Source organism: Aythya ferina (genome assembly GCF_964211825.1).
Source record: "Aythya ferina genome assembly, chromosome: 10".
Classification (NCBI taxonomy): domain Eukaryota; kingdom Metazoa; phylum Chordata; class Aves; order Anseriformes; family Anatidae; genus Aythya; species Aythya ferina.
The window spans coordinates 83672-106620 of NC_140306.1; the positions used below are offsets into that span (position 1 = coordinate 83672).

The 22949-nt window shown below is 39.5% G+C and overlaps 1 protein-coding gene across 1 annotated transcript in view; it reads left to right on the forward strand.

Annotated features, from left to right (window-relative positions):
* Nucleotides 1–22949, forward strand: part of FGD5 (FYVE, RhoGEF and PH domain containing 5) — a 101043-nt gene that overhangs the window by 69176 nt on the left and 8918 nt on the right. The window contains exons 11-17 of the mRNA XM_084530930.1: nucleotides 7046–7117; nucleotides 8806–8874; nucleotides 15177–15260; nucleotides 16844–16923; nucleotides 19737–19836; nucleotides 21438–21575; nucleotides 22665–22767. Of these exons, the coding sequence (XP_084387056.1) occupies nucleotides 7046–7117; nucleotides 8806–8874; nucleotides 15177–15260; nucleotides 16844–16923; nucleotides 19737–19836; nucleotides 21438–21575; nucleotides 22665–22767 (646 nt within the window). The remainder of the gene's footprint in view (nucleotides 1–7045; nucleotides 7118–8805; nucleotides 8875–15176; nucleotides 15261–16843; nucleotides 16924–19736; nucleotides 19837–21437; nucleotides 21576–22664; nucleotides 22768–22949) is intronic.

Consider the following 22949-nt stretch of genomic DNA (forward strand, 5'->3'; position numbering starts at 1 on the left):
TTCATAGGTTACAGCTCATATCTAAATTTAGATATAGATATCTAAATAAGTTATATAGTTCACCAAAGAAATTAACAGTTCCAATAAGGTCACTGTGACTTACTAATGCCTCTCACATGACATTAGAGTCCTAATTTACAGGCAAAGATAGCCTGCACATAGCTAGTCTTATGACTATTTGTTTCCAAGGATCTAGGTCTGATCTTTAGGTAAGATGACAAGAGTTTTGCTACTGACATTAGTAATAAGCAGTGTTAGGAGGCATAGAGGCAGCACAGAGATTGCCAGACATGGGATGCAGAAGAATCCAGAGGAATCTAACTTCCAGAGGAATCTAACTTGGTGGACATCCAGATGATATCATAACTAAAGGCAGTGTCTTTCATTTTGTTACACTAGCCACCCACACCTGCAGCTAAATTCTCTCCTGAGGTTGAGGTTAATGTTTGCAGACCTTCAACTTCAGTTGCACAGACCTAGCATCCACCTGAAGTAGTTAGTGAAAAGTACCTACATTTCTGACTCTAACATCCTGTATTGGGATTTTGTTGTGCCTTTGCTAAATTAAAGGTCTCCAGCTTTGCAAACACCCTTTCCTATGGTTAATTACAGTTGGCAGTCAAGTCACTTAATTATTTCATTTACTGAGCAGAGAGAGGGTAGTTAATAATCACGCAGACACCAAAACACAAAATCAAAGGGACAAAGATGAAAAACACATAAGCGTTAATGTGAACAAGGGAAAGAAATGCAATGAAATATCAACCCACCTTAGTAAGAATTTGTTTTCAGGTAGGATTTTAAAGGTGAAAGAATGAATGGACAGGAACTGATAGGGAAAGACATATGCTAGGGGGCCACCATAACCACATACCAGCACTTCTGGCTCAGCGTGTTTCCATTAATGCCTTTGTCTTCTGTATGGGGAATGAAGGCACTGGGTGAGGCAATGAATTCAGACTGTGTGACATGGTAAAAATTTAGTAGGTCAACTTGATGAAGGATGTTCTTTGCAGCAGCTCAGGAGGTAAAAATGAAAGAGTCTCAAAATCCAGCGTGCCCTTCAACTTTTAAAACTGAAGTTTTCATGCTCTGTTCAGAGAAGTAGAAGCATCTGCTTGCAGCAGATGAACCCAAGAGCCAAGAATGTCAACTTTTGCTCACATCTGAACATCCCTGCTGTGCAGGTTTAAAATCCGTGTCTCTGATATGTGTGCCAAGGTCATAAATGCAGCCCATGTGTTCACAGTCTGTTTTAGAGTACCAAGTTCAGTGATGATATCCTCGTGGCCAGAGACAGGGAAAAAAATAAAATCTTGTATTATTTATATGAGAAAGAGATAAGTTGTAGTTAAAGCTATGTTTTATTTCCTGAGTAGGGAAACCTGTCTTCATGGATCTGCCTCTTTTCCCTTCTGATAGCTAGAAATTGAGATCAAGGTTCTGAACCTGCTTCTCCTGAAGTCTTTGGCAAAATTACCACAGATCAACATGAAGCCCAACTAGTAGATTTCTTTTCAGATCTACATTATCACTCAATGCAAACTTCAAAAAAGCTTGGACCTACTGATTTGGTTTAAGTCCATTAAGTCCATTTCCACTTTTCTGTTTCAGGCTTCACCCCACACTGTCCTGCTGCATCTAGCTCAGAACACGTTTCCCTTTCACACAGTAACATCAGCCCAATTGCTGTGTTAATGTGGTTCCGTGACAATCCAAAACCTTCCAAGCCGTCCTTTAAAGACAGCACTTCTTCCCCTGATTGCTATGGAAAAGTTCCAAATACGAGCCATGTGTAAGCAAAGCAGCACACTCTCTGCTTCAGCAAGCAGGCAGCATGAACACCTTTGATAAGTGTAAACTTTTAGCTACTCTTGATCTCTTTGGTAATTTACTCTCAAGTTTATTTAAAGACACTTTAGCTCTCAGTACAAACTATTTTGTCATCAGCCATTATGGTAGGTAGGATGGGGACAAAAGTTGGCAAAGAAATTTTTGCAGATGAAATGGTAGTTGCATTACAGCCGAACAAAATGGTGAAGAAGGAAAGGAGAGAGAAAGAAGCATAGCAGAAAAGCAAGATGCATGGAAATAATGTTTTATACAGACTGTTTCCAAGATGTTCGACAATAATGAATAGTTAGTTACTATATAAACACGACACTGTTACCAAGTCAAATGAACACACATAGATTACAGGGTGGATGTGGTCTAACAAGCTTAAATTTTAACATAAGAAGAAACGTAATCTGGTCACTTTACAGATTGACTCTGAAACCATGCACTTACTGAGCAAAGGATTCAACGGATTTGATTTTCTATCTCCTCAGGGAAAGAATTTACAATTGTACTTTCCATTAATAAATACATAATTATATGTACCAATATAACAAATAGTTCATCATAAAACTGAGATCTCAGGACAAGTTTCCACAGTAATCTCAGAGCTTTAAGGGACACCCATATTGGAGGCTAAGAAATGCAAGAACTCAGTTCCTATCAGTTCCACATCTTTTTCTGACACCTCAGCTTCTTTAGATTTTATTCAAATACATGGAAGATTTGTATGAATATTTTTTCTGAAGTTGCATGTCTACATAAGTGGTCAAGATCAGATATCCATTGCATATTGCATTGAAGTTATATTGGAGTTATATTACTGGCGAAAATGGTCATGAAAGTTTGAATTCTGTTTTTGCTGTACCATGGTCTTTGATTTAAACCAAATATCCCAATTTTGGATTTCACCTAAATTCTGTTCCCTACTTCTGTTCTAGGCACCTCACAAGCCATGCAGGAATGAAATTTGGTAGTAAGCAAAAGCTGTCAAAGGGGCAAATAGAGATTCTCTGATGTCTATGGCTAAGGAACATATAGCTTCATTTGAAGTGGTGGTGGTTAGCTTGTAGCTCTTCCATATTTTGAGGGATAGACTTACATTTACTGTGTTGCATTACTGTGCAATGATTATATGCTTTCATTTGAAGAACATCACTATATCCTCTGAGTTTTACAGATGCAATAGACTTTATTAATAATTGCTATTAATAATGACTGTGTTGGAAAAAATTCATCACACATTCCACATTGATTTTTACACTTCATTTTTATCATATCATCAGAGCACATCTGCTCTTTTTGAAGCTATGGCCTAGAAGAGATGAAATAAAATTTCCTTTTTTCCCATCTGTGTGAATGCTGCAGGTTTTGTGAAGAGGCCTGTTCACGAGAATCAAAATTCAGTATTCTGTTAAATTGGAAATTGTCCTCCTGAATTAATATACCATACATAAAATCCATAACCAGCAATTCTGTTCTTTCTCTCAGATTTTCAAAAATGCAAAGAATTTAAAAAATGACTCTAATTACAGAGCAAACTGAACAGTGTCAGTCAATATAGATACATTAATAACTTGGCATATACCCAGCTGATGTTCTAAGTAATAATTTAGATTTGACATGTACCTGGAAAGAGGAAGATTTCTGCTGCCATTTATTAACTCATCAAACTACAGTCCAAAAATCTGACAAGAACACTGAATTATTATCTACGTTTTCTGCAGAATATCAAAGATTCATTATTAGCTTTTTTGCTTTGTAATAACACTACAGCATTTTTTCCCCTCGGAATTATTAACCCAGGATTTTCAGATACTTTGTTATATTAGCTATCTCCATAGCATTTTTATCAAGTAGAAAAATATTATTTGCAATTCATAGATATATAAACAGAGGCATAAGGCATATCATCACCACATAGTACTAAGTATATCTGTAACTCTAGGAGACATTCACTACTTGAACTAAACAGGGTTTGCATTGCTCTCTGAACTTCTACAACCTGTTAGAGGCCCTGAGATGCTGAGAATTGTAAATCATTGTTGCTATTAACAGCTGGTGAATTTCTTTGGGATACAGAGACCCTTCATAGACACAATGAAAATATATTCCTTGCCTCATGGAAGTTGCAGTCCGCTGCTAAGCTGTTTAGAGAAGGATTTCAGTCACCCCACATCTTCAGTACTAAGTGGGTGGAGCTTTGTCTTCATTTTTGAATCATTGCTTGTGAAGGGTATTTGAAAGGAGAATGATCGGAGTTTTGAGCAAAATGAAGAAAACTATATAAAGAGTTTTTTTAGGGAGCCATAAGAAAACTATGTCCTCCTCAGCTTCTTACATTTCCAGATAAATCACAGTCCTTCACGTGTGATGATCATTTGACTTCCTACAGGAAATGAGTCTGATACATCTCTGTCCATTTCCTGGTGAACATGTGTCTATATTGCAAAAGTCAGCATTATTACAGGCACCCCTACCAGAAGTCCTAAGAGAAGCTGTGGTGTGTTTGATCTGCAGCAACTGAGTTCTCCCCTCACTCTTGTAGAAACCCCACTGAGTACTACGAACACTTACCAGGAGTGTACTCACAAGAAGACACTACTTTTTCTGGATATGAGGTGGGGTTGAGTGTCCTCAGCAAGTTTGCTGACAACACCAACCTGTGAGGGAAGGGATGCCACATAGAGGACCCTGGACAGGCTTGAGAGGTTGGCCTGTATGAACTTAATGAGATTCAAACAAGGGCACGTGCAAGGTCCTGCATCTGGGTTGGGGCAATCCCAAGCACAAATACGGACTGCTTGGAGAATGGATTGAAAGCAGCCCTGAGGAGAAGGACCTGGGGATGTTGGTGGATGAGCTCAACATGCGGCAGCAATGCACACTTGTAGCCCAGAAAGCCAACCATACCCTGGGCTGCATCAAAAGCAGCATGGCCATCAGGGCAAGGGAGAGGATTCTGTCCCTCTACTCTGCTCTTGTGAGACTCACCAGGAGCACTGCGTTCAGCTCCAGGGCCCCCAGCACAAGAAGAACATGGAGCTATTAGAATGAATCAAAAGGAGGACCACAAAGATGATTAAGATGCTGGAGCACCTCTCCTTTGAAGACAGGCTGAGGAAGTTGGTGTTGTTCAAGCTGGAGAAGAGAAGGCTACAGGGAGACCTTACAGTGGCCTTACAGTACCTGAAGGGAGCTGCAGGAAAGCTGGGGATGAGCTCTTTGTCATTTCATGTGGTGATAGGACAAGGGGCAACAGCTTTAAACTAAGAGAGAGTAGACTAAGATTACATATTAGGAAGAAATTCTTTAATCAGTTTCTGAGGCACTGGCATAGGCTGCCCAGAGGAGCTGTGGATGCCCCATCCCTGGAAGTGTCCAAGGCCAGGCTGGCTGGGGCTTTGAGCAACCTGGTGTGGTGGGAGGTGTCCCTGCCCATGGAAGGGGGTTTGGAATTAGATGATCTTTAAGGTCCTTTCCAACCCAAGAGATTCTATGAAGAATGGGGCTCCATTATGGAAGCTGTCAATTTGACAAGTTTTGCAAGGGCTAAAGTACCCTTTAGTTATGGGACCTTTGCAATCTTCTTTTGCAAATTTCAGCTGTCTTATGATCCCTGGTGTTTCCTGTGCTATTAGTTTATATATAGTTTCCATTTTGCTAGCCTATATTATTTCTGAAGTGACCTAAAAAATTCCATTTGTTAGTTTCTGCATTGCAAAAGAGATACTTGATGGCTGAAAGTGCATCAACTGTCAGTTATATTGCATGGTCACAATGCAGCCCTGAGTTACTCGAGGCTTGTAGGTGTTTCAGTGTGTTTGGTATGTGGTTACTGAACCTAATATCATGTTTAACAAGTGCAATATTTCTTCAGAGCAGTAACATACACAGGTATTTCAGGCTTATCTCAAAAAGCAAGCTGAGATAGCTACATTAATTGATAGATGAAATCCAGCCTTGACAGACCATCATGCTGATATGGACATGCTCCTTCTGTTATCTCTGATAGCTTTCTTAATTAGCTGATTCTATAGGCACCACTGATTTGTATCAATCAGGTAGATATATCCTTGATTACATTGTTCAATCTATAGAGTCTAACTAAGCCCAGGGATAGCTTAAGGACAGTCAATGGAGCACAGGTAAAGAAACTATTATCTGCCATAGCAGAAAACAGTTGTCAAGGGCTTCCAGGTGATGAAGGTATATAAAATGTGGTCCTTAGTTTGTAGTTTTTCTTTGTATGTAACTGAGGACTTAGGACACAATGGCTAACTCAGACAAAAGAGACATAACTTTTAGACATATTCTAGTGATTGCTGCTGTGCAGCCCATTCTACTTTCTGGACTAGTTAAAACCACGGCTGAATCCTATGTACAAGCTTGGGTTTTAGCAGCATTAACTACTAAGTGGAAGGAGATTTGAAAAGACTAACAATATTTCACAGATACAGACCCCTCTTCTATCCAATACCATCTTTTTATGAGAGCAGAAGCTTAGTTAGATTAAATTTATTTACCATCTTTATAGATAAATTCATGCCACATGCCAGTGCCCACTGTCTGTGCTCTCAAGTCAAGTAGGCAGTTAGTAGCATCAGAGTTTGATAATGGGCTTCCTGATCTTTGCAAAGTATCAAAAAAGAGATGCAACTGCTTACTAGTTAACTTCCAGATTCCATAGTGCAAAGTCAGTAATCTGTTAGCACAGAATATAAACCTCCAGATAATCCTAGCAATGATCTTCTTGTATCAAATCATGCTTTGGATTATCTATGTCATGCCACTAATGAACAAGCCTTTGGAGCAGATATTATACTTTGTCTCTGTTTCCAGTTTACTGGTTCCAAGAGAAAGAAAGTCAGCAAAGAGACCTAAGTATAAATACTGCATGGAGTAAGCAGGCTCTTTTGAAAGTGAACTGAGGTACAGAGGAAGTGTTAAAGAAGTATCAAAAATGACAGGAGTGTAGAAGGCCAAGCAGATGTGAATGCAGGTGATGAGGTTTCATAAAACCTATGAGGCTGGAAGAAGACTTTGTGCACCTAAATTCCATGAGCTCAATTCTCTCTGAAACCCAGTTCAGTAATATTACTTTAATGCGTTTGAGAAATAAAATGGTGAGGAGGGTTGAGGGAAGGTTTGCCTGCTTTTCTAAAAGCAATCACCATGTGGTCTCCTAAATGTTGTTTCTCTCTCTTAGGAAAACCTGCAGAAGCTGGTACACATTGAGTACAGTGTGAGGGGGCAGAGGGGCCTCCTCCAGCCAGGAAGGGTGAGTACTGCAGGCAGACCTATGCTGATAAGGACATTGTTTCTGGCCAGCTTTATCTCTGCCTCTGTGGATGGCCAGATTTCAGACATCTACAGGTGTTGTTTACTGACCCGCTGTGATAAGAGTTGTAGCACTGGTTTATGTAAAAAGCCATCGCTCTGGTACTGTTCAGGAGCACTGCATGTTGAGAGCCTTGCACTTGCAAAGACAGGCATTAGCATTAGCCGTTTTTACACAGAACGGCCATTTGATTTTTCACACCATCTGTCCTCAGTCACCCCATGTAGTGTGTTTTGGAGGAGCTGCTGTTTTCCTTCTTACATATTCTTGTTGAAAGGTTTGAAGTACGAGCAGAAATTCCTTACAGCCTGGAAAGGCTCAAATTTTTTGGGGTAGGTTAGATCCCTAAATCAGGGGAAATTACCTATTTTCAGTTTTCTATTCTTACCATTCTGCAATTGTTCTTTTCATAGAATCACAGAATCATTAAGGTTGGAAAAGACCTCCAATATCATCTGGTCCAACCATCCCCCTACCACCAATGTCACCCACTAAACCACATCTCTAAGCACCAGGTCCAACCTTTCTTTGAACACCCCCAGGGATGGTGACTCCACCACCTCCCTGGGCAACCCATTCCAATGCCTGACTGCTCTTTCTGAGAAGAAATCTCCTAATTTCCAGCCTAAACTTGCAACTTTTAATGCAAGACATCACTTTTAAGCAGCGCATGAACAGAAAGTGGGAAATTATATAGCTGTGTCTTGCCATTCACATCAAATACAAATTTATCCTCCTTTCTTTCAAACCTTTCCAGTTTCCTCAGGCCCAGCCTGCCTCTACACTTGAAAAGATTTCTTTCTAGAGTTCTGCAACCCTAAATTCCCCTTCATCCCACTACTGTCATTAACAAAACTCATGAAGAAATTTTCAAGGCATGCATACTCTTAGTATGTGAATCCTCATCAACCAAACATTGCAGTGATCCTCTTATTTTTTCTCCAACATCAGTATCCTCACTTGTCCTTGCCAAGTAGTAAATTAATAAATTCTGCAAACCTCAGTGCAATTCTAGAGTAGAAAATTACACCAGATCCTGCTCTCCATTAGAAAAGAGTAGATGTCTGTAAATCCACTGCTGCTTTAATTATTTTAGACCTTTTCAAATGTTACTGAAATTAAGTTTGAGTACGTTGTTTTAGCTGGTTACATGTACAGTCCTGTTTACATACATAGTAACAATATGGACAGACAAGGTATTATGCTTGCAAACATACACAGGTTTAGTGTAGGCATAGTATGGATGTGAAAAGGTTTCAGCATTTGTTTTTGGTTTGTCTATTTTTCATAATCAGAGAATGAGTTCTTTTCTGAAGCCCTTTATATGTTACTTTTGAAATCTGTGACAGTCTCCTTGCAGTCCATGGTGCAGACGCAGTGGGCTGAGTACTGCCTGGTGTCTGACACATGGGTTTCCAAGCCATTCAGTACTGATACAAATGCAAGCCATAAAGTCAGGCTAGAAGCAGATGTTGAGGTATCCATCTGTTACTATGCTGATGAAAGCAGTTAAGAGTGCCTCCTTCTACATGAGGAATGTTCTCTTTTCTCAGTAAGTTTCAGAATGCAGTCTCAGGATTACAAGTGTTTTTTGTTTGTTTGTTTTGTTTTTGTTTTTTTCCCTTTAGGTCTTTGTAAAAGAGGGAACACTGATGAAAGTCTCTGGGAAAAACAAGCACCCTCGGCATTTGTTCTTGGTAGGATTTCTTTCACATTTTTACTATCTCTTTCATATCTTCTCCTGTGCTTACACAGCTGTAAACCAGAGAAGAGATTTCAGGGCTGCGAGTCATTTAACTGTAAGCAGTGATGTGGTAAGTGGGTTTCTGTTGCTAAAAAGACACAGAAGACTGTAGCCTCTTTCACACGTACTCATTGGCCCTGCATATAAGAGTAAGTGCTGTGCAGCCCTCCATTTGTACCACAGCTCCATTCAGCCTTGACTACTAGGCCATAGTTCTGCAAAGGAGAGTGCAGGTTTCCAAGGTGCTTGGGAGGAATACTTTCAACAATTAAGCCTCATACTTAAAAATCTACCTCTAAAGCCTTAGGAGGTCTTACCAGAAACAATAGAGAACACTACCGGTAAAGTTTAGGAAAGCTGTCTTTGGGTGAGTTTGGTATCCTTGAAGCTCTGTGGCTGGGTTTTAGCTCCTGATGTCCATGTCTTTGTAAATAACCTGATAATTGTGTGCACCACCTGGGTATAGTCCCTCTGAACACACATCTCCAGATCTCTGTTGATTGAAGCAGCAGTTTTCGATGAGGGTTTGCAATTCTTCTAAGATAGTTAAGAAAAATTAACCAGTTATCAGTTACTGGAAGATTTTAAGTATTCACAATTCAAAAGAGATGAAAACCCACCATTTGGGAGATCTGCTGTTAACACCCATGCTTTCTCTTTTACTTTATACACTACATTGGGCTGTATACACTACATTGAGACTCCATGCTCCTGAGCATTGTTCTCAACTTTGCAGGTAGCTTATTGTATAATCACAGTTATTTTTATGCTTTTATCTATATGAAGGGGAAAATAATATTTGCCTGTCATAGGATTTGTGATGCTTACCTGTTAATGTTTGAAAAATTCTGTATAAGTGTAGAGATTTTAGAATCTCCTTCCTGGAAAAGCAACATAAAGTACTGAGCCTTACTGCTGGAATTAACATCAAAGTACTTGTTTGCAGACTTCATTTTAAAATAAGGGGGTTACATGTCTGGAATACATACTTGCTGTGGCCTCTGTAAGTGCTGACAGCATTTCACCCAGGGATCATTGTGAGAGGTTTATTATAGAAGGTATACATTTTGCCATTAATTCTTATTTTTTTTCTTCTTATTAACATTTTCTACTTGTACACGAGCAGGATGGTGAAAATGTAGGAAACAGAACCAGTGTGGAATGTGGTAATTCCTACATTAACATCTGAAAGGTTTTGCATTATCTCCTAATACTGTGAAGTATCTGTTATGCCACCACCACTCAAGTGTTTAATGGACTATTCAGTCTATGAATACATTAAGATAACTACTGCACAACTCTACCAACATATTCTATCTTTGCATGTAGCACCTTTGCTACATCAGTCTTAAGGCCCCCACCATCCATCACTGCTGACACCTTTTTGTAACAGCTAAGATACGCATGAACATACCCTTCCCTTTGGCAGCACATCTAGCCTAACCCATGTTCTATCTCGATTCAGATGTCCAAGGGAAAGAAAAACAAACACAAACCCTCTAGACTAGAATAACCCTCTAAATATTGTCTCTTAAAATCTACATTTGTTTAACTCCTTCATATTATAAGGACCGTACCTAAATCCTTTGAAGACATGGTAAAATATGGGTAGGAGATGAATTTACCCTGATGTATTTATCAAAAACCATTCACACTGATTGGTTTGTTGTTGTTGTTGTTTTTAATTATATATATATATATATATATATATATATTATGATGCTTCAGTTGCCACTCCAAATGATTATCAGATGTGAGTACGTACAGGTGTGGTTTGGTTTAGATGAAATAAGTGTTTACCTTATCTATCCAAAACATTTTTACATTAACACCGTTTTTGAAGTTCTTTGTAATGAACTTTGTCTATAGCTGAGTCAAGCCCAAGACCAGGAGAAAATTTCATCAGAAGAGTATACATTGAAGGATAAGTCTGAGAATTTAGTCCGTAAACATCTCAGGAGATGAGCCCATCCAACTAAAGTTGTAGTTAGAATGTACCATAAAAATTGTGTGTGTGCCAAACTCTTCTTTGGCCTTTGCATTCAGGTTGTGCTTTGGTGGTATGCACACTTGTGCTCTGAGTATGTAAGAATTGTAGATCTGTGCACAGGTCCTATATGCATGAATGTGTAGCACATGTGTTTAGGGGCTTTTGAGGTGTACACCATGTGTATTACAAGTTTACTTGAGCTGACTGTTTTGTGCAGGCTGATGATATTGTTGAATGTGGTGTTTCCTGGCAGGATGTTTGGTGAGCTTTGCTGGGCGCCTGTTTCCTGAGTCCAGTCTCTGTTTACAAGGATGTTGGGGCCTCTTTGCAGTGCAGTATGGGGCTGCTGATGCTGGCAGGCCCCTGACTGCCCCCCAACCACAGAACTTTGCAACTCAGACACTGTCTCTTATCTCACCCTTCCAAGAATTCCTCTACAAAGACAACTTGTGCTGCAAATGGGGTGTGGGAAGCTGCTATCAAATGGGAGATTGTCTAATGGGCTAGCCAGCAGGGCTGGAGTATAGGGGAGGTTCCTGAGTCAGAGCCTGGAAAATGCAGCCCCACCACATGTTCAGGCTGCTCCACTGACACTCAGAGGATGTTTAACACTTAAATCAAACAGCACAGGGTTCACAAGGAACTATCCTTTAAAATATTCAGAAAAAAAACAAACATGGTAGGAGTTTTTAGACACAGAGTGCACTACATACAGGCACCAGCCATTCAGCATGGCATAAGCTTGTTTGGATCATTAAATTTGAACACCATAAATTAGACAATTTGGTCTGACATCTAATTCTACTGGGTTCCCATTACAACAGAGGGAATTATAAAAAGAGGGAGAAAAAAAAAAAAAAAAAGTAGTAAGAGAAAAAAGAAAAGAGCAGAAATATCCCTCTTTCTCTGTGTTATGTTTTTTGGACTGTGTATGCATGTGGTAGTGTAGAAAAGGAGTATTTGCTCCTGTAGCAATATGTATACAGTTTGGGAATCCCAGCTGTTCCAAAACTTTTTTGGCAAAGACAAAGTGTGTAAAACCCAAAAACTAATGGGAAGTACTTGGGGGTTGTGGCAGTCAAGCTCTTTCGCCACAGATTCCTGAGGGGCTACAAGATCGGATTATATCACATTCCTCACAGGGAACAGTGTGCAGCACGAAGCAGAAGGATGCATGAGCCCCAGGTACTCAAGCTAGTTCTGTGTATACCATTCTTGTAGCCACCACTCAGGTCTCCAGTGTAGACATGGCAAAGGAAACAGCAGCGAGTGTAAACCCTTTCTTCATGAAAATCTGTGTGCTTTGCCTAGCAAGCTTTGAAATATTTGTCATAATTTCATTGTGACAAGCTGTGGCTGGTGGGATCGCAATTAGAATCACAGCCTACCTTTATATACTGGGCAAAAAAAGCAGAAGGAGGTAAAAAGCCTCTGCTGGGCAATTATAAAACAAAGTCATCACTAATGTTTAATAAAATCTTGGGATATTGATTTGAGCTGCCATGACAATGGTAGGCATCAAGGTTTCTTTCTTAATCAACAGTAATAAAAGGATGAGTTGCTTTGTAAAGAAACACATAACTTTTTAAATAAATAAGTTAAATGGGGTTTTCTGTCCAAGAAACCCAGTAGCACATTACACCAGAATCCTAAAGATCTCTCTTAGGATTTCACTTTCTTGGGCTTAGTGCTCATAATTAGTTACCTTTTCTTGTGGTTTGAAACAAGCCTCAAGTACTGGCACCTACAACTGCTTTACAGTGAGGTTTACATTTGCTCAGGTTTTGCTAGCTTAGCCTCATAGATGCTCAGTGTTCAGCAGGTTGCAATGAGTTTTCTGTTTATGGATAGCTGTAATTAAACTAGGAATCATCACGTGGTCAGTACTGTGCAGGTGTCACTGAGCTGGTTGGACTAATGTTAGCAGGGAAGGTAAATTATGGAGCACTAAGCAAATGGCATAAAAATACAGTGACAAGCCATTTGTCACCCTGTTCTAAGGAAATTCTATTGTTTTGTTGCAAAGGAGTAAATACTCCACTTCAGACTAGATGGAGACTAGAGTCTGAGATGTCCTTTCTGACTTGATAGTATGTTTTAATACCCTCAGTTTAAAAGTGTTATATTAAAAGAGCTTTAAATTCTGCATCAATTATAACTTACTAGAAGGCCACAGAGAACTGAACCCTAGAGTGGTCAGTGAAGGAAAGCTTGGAAGCTTGGGAGTCTTTTTGCTAAAAATAATGGAGAACCAAATCTCTCTCTCTCTCTCTTTTTTTTTTTTTTCCTCCACTAAGCAATGTATAATAGATGAAAATCAAATAGTTTATTTAATCTTAGGGATGCCTATATAATCCTTTCACTTATCATCCTTTAATTTTAACTGATATAAAATCCTAAACAAAAAGAAACACTATTTGAATCAAAAAATAAAACTTCCTTTTTAAAATGATAGAATGAAATATATCATAATTTTCCACAACAATATTGGTTGATCTTACTCATTAAAATCAATTCAATTTTTAAAAGAGTAAAATTTGAAGTAAGATGCTTTAGAGAAAGTCACTCCAATATATTTTGCCCCACATTAGTGGCAATGTTCATTTTAAAGATGTGCAGCTAATGCACAGAAACTTGATTTGCTTCTTAATGAACTGTTACCCATGAGTTAGCTCGTGACCCTCTAACAAAGGCAACAATTTTGCTGTTAACTTCAAGGTGATAAAGATATATCCCATATCATTTTTCTTTAACCACTATAAATGCTCTGTAAGAAAGCTGAAGTATGATCTATTAAGAAAACATCCATAAGGCTCTACTTCCATTTTTTTCAGACAAGCAAGTGAATGAAAACCTCACAACAATTGTTTTAGGCAGTTGGGCAGTAATAGCAAGACCCTGACAATTCCAGTCCTAAAGGATATGTTATTTTATTGCCAAATTTAAAAAAAAATGACATGTATTCTACATAAATAGGTCATGTTCACAACCTGGATGGACAGGCTGCCAACACAAGACAAGGGGGAATCCTGTGTTCATTTTTCAATGATTCTTTAGTTTTCTCCCTTCTTTTTAGCCTCTCCCTTTATTATAGTTTTCCTTCCAAAATGCAGTATTATTAGCATCCAATTGGCTACATTAAAATGTCCTTGTCACAGAGGAATCCAAGTGAAGCTGGTTTCTGTTTACTTTTTAACTTCTCTTCAGAATTTCTGCATTTAAGACACGTTGTGTCATCACACTATTACCTATGCCTTGCAACTTATGCATATTGGTATTGATGTCAGAGAAAGAAAACAACAGAACATGATCTGCTCGTTCAAGTAAAGCAGAGAATGCAAGCATGTAAGCATTACCTTAGCAATGTTGAGGCCCACTGACACAGTTTTTCCTTCTGGTAGTATGGGAAGGAAAGGCCAGCAAAGACCTGCCAGGTCCAGTTCCACTGTTTCAATTATTTGTTTGCTGGCACAGAGGCAAAAGGCTGCAATAATGTCTATTAAGATAGGCAAACAGAAGAGAAGATCTGATCCTATTCTGTATGAAGCTGTCTGATAAACATGCCAAGAACTGTGAGAACTAAGGAGAAATTTGGGGTGTTGAGTTACAGATGTTTTTTTCCTCATAAAATTAAAAAAAAATGTTTCTAATTCTGCTATCCCATGGTCTCTGCTGTGGCCCTTGGACCCAGCAATGCTGTTGTGTGTCTGGGAGAATTCTGCTAGCAGAGAAGTCTGGTTACTTCTCTCAAATATCCAAACCGTTCCTCCCTGAGTCATTCTTCTAGACCTTGGCAACTTTCCTACCTCCACTTCCTTTTTGCCCTGAAAACAGAAGTCCATGAAGCCCAGCCCTACCCACCACAGCTTCGCTGTCGGGGGCGCAGAGTCAGAGCAGCAGCATCCCGGGCAGTTAGTTGGTATTGCCAGGTAATAAGTACAGCCTGTCTTCCCAACTTGAACACAGCATTGCCCTTAAAACAAGAACCTGTTTTACCCAAGCTGAATAAGAAGGGGGCTGAATATCTACTTACTTAGCCATTAGCAACTTCAAAAATGGGAAGGAATCAAAGTCCTGGATCCAGACTCCCCAGAGCTCTCTGTAAATGCAGGTCTTGACCTAAGCTATGCAGCTTGGGCTTGTCTGTAGCAACAATCCTGACAGTTCATCGAGTTACTGCTTGTTCTGGGTATCCCCCCCACAAGTAATGGTCAGGCCTGCAAACCATATTGCAGATTACTGATTTTGTCTTTCTCTTCATGTAGATGAATGATGTTCTGCTGTACACATATCCCCAGAAGGATGGCAAATACCGACTGAAAAACACATTGGCTGTGTCAAGCATGAAGGTAATGCCTTATCTGTATTATAGGCTGGAATCAAAGTTATACAGTGAGCTGTTAGTACTTTGCTGGTTTATGTCTCATTTCCAGTTCATGGCAAGGGGAGAGAAGGAGTCGACCTGCTATCAGAGGATTCCATTCATTGCCTCTTCCAGGAGATAGAAGGAAAAATAATATAAACATAACATTAACTGTAAGGTTGTGGCTTAGTATGACAGCCTTACTCAGGCTTGCAATGAATAATGCAAGCCAAAATCAGATTTACTATCCGATCATGAAACTGGAGACAGAAAAGATTTATTATCCTATTTGGTCCATTCCCCTCCTCATGTCTCCAGACAATGCACAGTTGTTCCCTACAACACATTAACTAGGGCTTAGGCTACCAGATTTTAAACTCATGCCACTTAGAATTTATATAAGCTTTCATTTGCCTGGTTTTTATGTGACCTTTGACTGTCTTCATCAGAAATGTTATTGGATTCTAAAACTTCATGAGGAAATGGTGTATTGGGTGCTATTACATGCAATGATACAGAGATAATCTCTTGTTCAGTAAGTTCCTTAACTGCAGATTGCAGAAACTGGACACAATTATCCTGTTCTTACGGTCTTTCCCTAAGCATCAGGTGGTACTGGTACCTGTGCAACAGGAGATTTTGGGCTGGAGTGGTTTTTGGCTCTGACCTAGCTGACCATTACATACCTCCCACCAGGAACCTTCCTAACTATTCTATGGCCAATATGCCAAGTTGTATTTTTATGAAAGAAGACTTCAAGTGGCAAGTCAGGAGCTTGGTGCTCTAGGAAACAAGCAAGACGTGAATTACTAATTATGAATTTCAGCAGAATGATACAAGGTGTATTAGGGTTTTATGAAAAGGTGGCAGGCTAATCACCCTACAGACATCATAGTCTAAAATTAACTATGAGTTCCCATCTGACATAAGAATTGCCAAAAAGTACCACCACTAAGTAAGGAATTGCAGAACAGGTACTTGTTAGTACATTTGAAACACTGAGTCATTAGCATAATAGTTCCAGTACCGTGAAGCTATGTTTCTCTTAAGTGCCTGTTGCTGTTAGTAGATGACTAATACACTACATGACGGGGAATTTTATCTGAGCTGTAGATTTTAAGTATTTTTTGTTCTTAAAGAGCCTGGCTCCAGGCAGGCATTCACCGATCTAAAGCACTGCTCTGTATATGATCTACCTGTCAGGAAGAAAATTATTTCCATTCATTCCCGGAACAGTCACGGCTTCTTCCCAAAATGCTCTGACACTTCTCAGACTAAATATCTCCTAAGCTTGTCATATTAAAATTCTACCCTGACTGATATTTTATCCTTACCTTTCAAGTTGGATTAAATGATTTTCTTTTTCCCTTTTGCACCACCACCATATTGAAACAGAAAGCATTCCCCATTAAACCAGAAACAGAATACGCAGAAAACCCTACCAGCCCATTTCTTTGCATTGAAGTATGAAACAGATGGTTGGGACTTCAAAGATCCCTTTGCATTGAGAGTTGTACAGTGTTATAGACAGTTTAACTCCACCTTTATGTTCATGGCATTTGTTTCTAGGTCAGCCGCCCTGTGACAGAAAAAGCCCAAAACGTCCTGAAGATTGAATATGATGAATATTGCCTGACACTGTCAGCAAGGTACTGTCCCCAGACTGCCACGGCAAAAGGTTTTACATTCTAGTTGTATCTCTAGATTAACCTAACCAATATTTAAGCCTTAACTAGTCTCTCATTCTCTTCTAACTTGGTTTCAGTCTGTGCTATTGTGACAGACAATGGCTGAGCGCTTGATTACACAATGAAGATATAAATGCAAACCTCATAAACTGTAGCTAATTTGACTCATATAATGAGTAATGATTAGAACTTAGCTTTTGAAAACATTTTAAAGAGAGAGGAAAGAGAATAAAATCTTACTAAGAAGCCTGAGGATTTTCCATTGACCTCTCACACTCTTTCCTTGTAACACCATAAGCATGTTATACTTCCCTTTCACAATTATACTTTTTAGCTCATAAAACCAGTGTTGCAAAATTGCTGGAGAATTGTAAATAGGTAACACCATGCAATGGACGTAAAAGCACTTAATAATGCTTAAATGACAAAAACAAAATTGAACTTCATTGGCAATCTCATGGGTCTTTCTAACAAAAGGAATTTCACTAATGAGTTTGTGTAGTGCTAGTACTGACTGCAACTGAAAGCCAGGATCTCTATCCTGGGATTAAAAAATAATGGTAAAAAGAGATTGTAGGTTGGTTTCTGATCACAAGATTGCAGTGTACTGTGTTATTTCATGCTTCTAGTCCAAAATTATCCTGCAAATTTACTTAGAGCTGGACTGATTTTCAGGTGTAGTTTACTATAAAAGACATAGCATCCTAGCAACGTTATTAAAATTAATTCTTCCAAACTAAAAAGTCTTCAAAACTTCAAGTACCAGTTTCCTCACCATCAGTCTCCAGCTACAGCATGGCTGGAAACACAGCAGACTTCCCTAAACTACACAGTTTAATAGGTATACAGAGAGACACTCTCTTACTCAGAATCAGAATTTGGAACTCTTATATTTCTAGGAAGATCTGCCATCTTTGGACAGTGCTTAGATATCTGTCAAAGTCTTTGTCTGTTTCCTTTTACAGCCAGCACATGAGAAAACATCTGAGATTTTCTTAGATCTGCACACTCATCACAATCTTCAAAATATACACACAGTACTTCTGAATCACCTGCTGACAGTTAAAAAAGCAAGTGTATGGTACTTCTGTATTGCAGAGGGGAAGTAACTGCTGTATGCCCCTTTTATCCAGACCAACTGAAGCTGGCATCCCCAGGAAGCAGCATGGGATGCTCTGCTTATGTGGTCCTTTTATGTTCATATATATGAAGTCTGTGCTTAGCCAAAACAAATACCAGAAGGCTTCAAGCATCCTTAAAAACTGTGTCTTTTATTGTTCAAACTGGGGTGTTGCAGGCCTGCACTGAAGGCCAGTTGTTGCTTATCAAAAAACCTCAGTGCTTTTAAATTTGCATGAGACAAGGTGAATGTGCATTGAGGAAATACATCATCGCCAGGAGCTAAAGGCAAAAAAGTTGGCACGGCTGTATGAGAAGGTGGTGCTGTAAAGTCTTCACATCTTGCACTGAAAATGGCTTGCTCACCCAAAAAGCCATGTTCTGGGCTTGCAGTGAGCAGGTGATAGATCTGGGCACAGAACTTTTATAGAGAAGGCTGATACTGCTGTTACACCTTTACTTACATGTCAAAAATATTCCTTTTGGACACAGAGGCAACCATCTGGTGCCCTTATAAAACAACAGAGCACTAGGAGAAAGCAGTCAGTGTACCACCCTGTGAGACTAATTCAGAGCAACAGTGGGTAGCACTGTGACAAAATCCCATCCCATTCAGTTTCTCTTATTAGTAAACTGAATGACTGCTGGTGTTTTTAACAGATGAGGGCTTATGTTCAGGGTGCAGAGGAATGCCAAGTCAGGGATCACTGATTAGCTCGGGCACTTCGTCTCTTCCACTCCCCCCCCACCCTTTTTTTTAAGACCACAAAAGACAAATTGGACAAATTGTCCTTAGATGTCTTGTTTGGTGGCCTTCCTGAGCATGGTGTATGGAAATCACAGATGAACAGCAGCTGGCAACGATGCCAGTGCTTAGTTTTAAAAGGAACTCTAGTGGATAGCTTTAACATGAGTACCTGGTATGACGTAGGGAAGGGAGAACAACACATTGAGCTGCATCCTCTCCTTTGATTGATTCTGAAAACAGCTAGAGCTGTTCACAATTTCAGATGGACATTATGCACACAGTTTGAAGTCACAATATGAAAGCCAGCTAACATATGCAGGACCAGCTAATGGTCCTAGAAGAAAAAACGCATTTGGGCATTTAGAGCGTGCTGCTTTTCTGGGGCTGCTGTACTGACAGGGAAGCACAAAGTACTCCCTGTTCTGTCCAGTGCAAAGGGGGCATCTAGAGGCCAGTTCGGAGAACTACTAGCCTCCACGCATAACTGCAACTAGAGGAAATGCTGTAGAGATGAGCACAAACACACTTATTCTGAGCAACCCATGGCGACACTACATGCTTTAGAGTGCCTAATAGCTAGGGCAGACATGGCAGAAGAAACATTTTGTAGTCTAATGTGATCTAGGATTGACCAGCTTATAGAAAAGTCAGAAACTACTTTGAAAAACATTTCTGAGCACTGATTTCCTTCTTGGTCACAGTCATAACCATTGATCTACACTAATCACCCAGCTGAATAAATACAACAGTCAGTTTTGTTCCTGGTTGAAAACAACTGTTCCAACGCATGAGTGGGTAAAATCATACATTCATAAAGTGAAGATTTTCTCCTCAGATCCAGAAACTGCTTGTTTTGGTTCCTGATGTGCTTTGTGCATTGACTGCTTTGCTGTATTTCATTCCACAGCTCTTGCTCGGAAAGGGATGACTGGTACAGCTGCATCAGCAGGCACATCCCTGATGACTACAAAGCTCACAATACTTCCACCTTCCACAGTAACGTTGAGGTAAGAGGAAGCCAAATCTTTCAGTGCTTGAAGGGGAAGTGGGAGGGCAATGGGAACACACACAGAGGGAGAGGGAGTGGGAAGGAGGAAAGAGAAGGAGGAGGGTTATAAAATGCAGAGTTCCTAGGGCAGGACATTCTTACTGTTTTCATTTAAATTGGTATGTCAAGCCTAAATAACAAATCTCATACCACAGTTCGTGGTTTGAGAGGCCACCTGAAATGTTAATCACACTCTGTATTCTGTGGTCTTTGCTTAAATATGAGTTCTCATGGAGGAAGACGAGCAAAATTTGGTCCTAAACAGTAACTATCTTGGATGATCAAAAAACAGGTACTAACTCTGTAGATGTAAGAAAACAAAACTATCCATTAGCTATACTAATATTATACAAATAAAGCCACTGCCAATGCAAACCTCACCAGCAATATTCTAACTGAACCTGCACAATTGATGTATATGGTTACTTTCTTGTTGATTTCAATTGTACTGCTCTCAGTTATGAAGCCAAAGAATGTGCTTGACAAAAGTAAAAATTCTATTTTAGGTTAAGCAGAACCCTTTGATTTTACTAAATAAAAAAAAAAAAAATCTTGCTGCCCTGAAGTTAATTTGCTTTCAAATTTTTAACAATAAAAATTAGAAATTCTATTGCATAGCAAAATCAAAGCCTTTTTCAAGACATGGAAAAGTAATTTCTTTTACATCTCTACTTCTGATGTAAATCTGAATGTGCACAAGAAGAAATTTGGAGGAATTGCATCCTATTTGCTTGCAGGAGTCTATTTTCCTCATAGAAAACCTTCCTAGCAAACAGCCCTTCAAAGGCACAAGACCGTGCACTACCTGTGCCAAACACTACAGTGTTGTGAACTGAAAGTGGTACCCCAAATATTTCTGTGCTGAACCAGAAGTAACACCTGCATATCAGCAGTGGCTTATTAAATTAGGTTCGGTTTCATATCGACCATGGCTCCATGGGCTTGGAGCACAGGCATAGGCACTTGCACAACAGCAGCCTGGTGCATTCCAATGCAATAGGAATAGTGAATACATTTTCTAAAGCTGCTTACAGATATTTGGATTGTGTGGGGATAAATTCCTCTTTGTGCACATCACAATTTGCTTTGGAAAAGAAACAAGTTTTTACCGTTTTCTGTCCTATCTCTTCCCCAGTGATAAAACTACTCCAAGGTGTAATGAAATAATGAGCTCAACCTCTTTTCAGCTGAAAACTATGGAGCTTTTTAGCGATGCTATTTCAAAAACTGCTAATAAAAAGATGGGTTTAACTCATGTTCTTACCCACAATTTGCATATACAATGAATAAGATCTTTGTCTGATGTGGAAGATTGCCAGTGCCTGACCAGTAACAACAGATCTACATTGATTCTTACCTGTTGTGGCTGGCTTTCACAGCACCATGCACTGATTGGCCATAGACTTTCAGTGCTGAAGCACCTCTATCTCAATGTGCATCGAGAATTAAAAAAAATGGGGATTGTAGCAGGTGGACTGCAATGAAAAAACTGTATGAGGGAAGTCACTTTGTACTTCAGAAGTGTGGATGCTTCTTAATTCATTCTTGTTGGATTTTAAGCTACGGGAGAAGCTTGGAATAACCGTGGGTGAGAGGCCTCCTACTTTGGTACCTGTGTCCCATGTCATGATGTGCATGAACTGTGGCTGTGATTTTACCCTCACTTTGAGGCGACATCATTGCCACGCCTGTGGGAAGGTAAGAGATGTACAGCTCCTCAGGGAGGCTGTATTCACACTTCTAAGACACTGGCTGACACTGGTGTAATTTCTACAAACTTGTAGCAACATCAAGACCAGAATTTGGCTTCCCACAGAACCTGTTAGTGCCCTGTTAGATTAGGTAATTAGGTTTCTAATGACTAGTAGGAACAACAGCAACCTCCCCTTGAGAGGCAAATTAATTCCCAAAGGCTGGTAGTTGAAAGCTTACATGGTAACTGTTGCTGAGTCCAGCTGTTGTATCTGATCCACAGCTAGAACTAGAGACAATGAAGCAATACACTAAAAATACAGATTAAAGGTATGGACCAGAGCAGTCAAAAATCCATGTCCTGCCCCTAATAACAGCTACTAAAATTATCTTCCAAAAAAAAGTGATGAAATTCAGTGACAGGGAATGATTTGGTCAGTAACCAAAGGGAAAGCTTTCTCTATGCTCCACTGATGAGCTGCTGCCGTTTGCCCTAAAGCCATGAGGATCTATAGGCTTCCCAGTGTTCTAGTTCCTTTATCACTCCTTTAGCTGACTCAAGATTTGTTTATACATACAAATTTACAGTCCAGTTTTGAACCAAGGTTCTCTTTTAGTCTCAGTATGTTGTGTCTTTTTTAATTATTATTTTTAATTTTTAATTTCTGCTAGTATGAAAAAATATTTTTCCCCCCAAATTCACGGAGAAAAATCAGTCAGTACGTAGACAGGGGTAGTGGGAACATGCAAACTTGCTTCAGAAAATAATGTTACTAACAAAACTATGAAAACAAGAGTAATATTAAAGTGGCTTTTCTGTGCTTTGATAGGGGGAAAGGTGTAAGTTCTTGCAGAGATAAGCATAGCAATGGTGTGCAACTAAATTCTGTGATCAGTTCTGCTTAGCTTACAACAGTGTAAATCTACAGCAATCACAGTTCAATCAGTAGGCTTACCAGGATTGACACTGCTGTAGCAGAGTCAAATGTGCTCCACTATTCATCTTCCTCTCCCAAACAACTCGAAGGATTTTTTCTGTATGTGCATATGTCCAATTAAAAATATATTTAAATGCATCTATCCTTTCCGGAACAGATTGTATGTCGAAATTGTTCAAGAAACAAGTACCCTCTGAAGTACCTCAAAGATCAAGCAGCCAAAGTTTGTGACAGCTGCTATATGGAATTGAAGAAAAGAGGTAAGGTTCCTTCATTCTTGGCAAAACTGACAAATCTGGTGCCTATTTATATAACAGGGAGGGTTTTAGGACCTGCCTACTATGTTCAGTTTTGTGACAGGATTTCTCATTTCAAGCATGAGGCATGCGTATTGACGTCCCAAGACTGGCAGGCTGTATGTCAGCTAAAACTTTATTAGAAA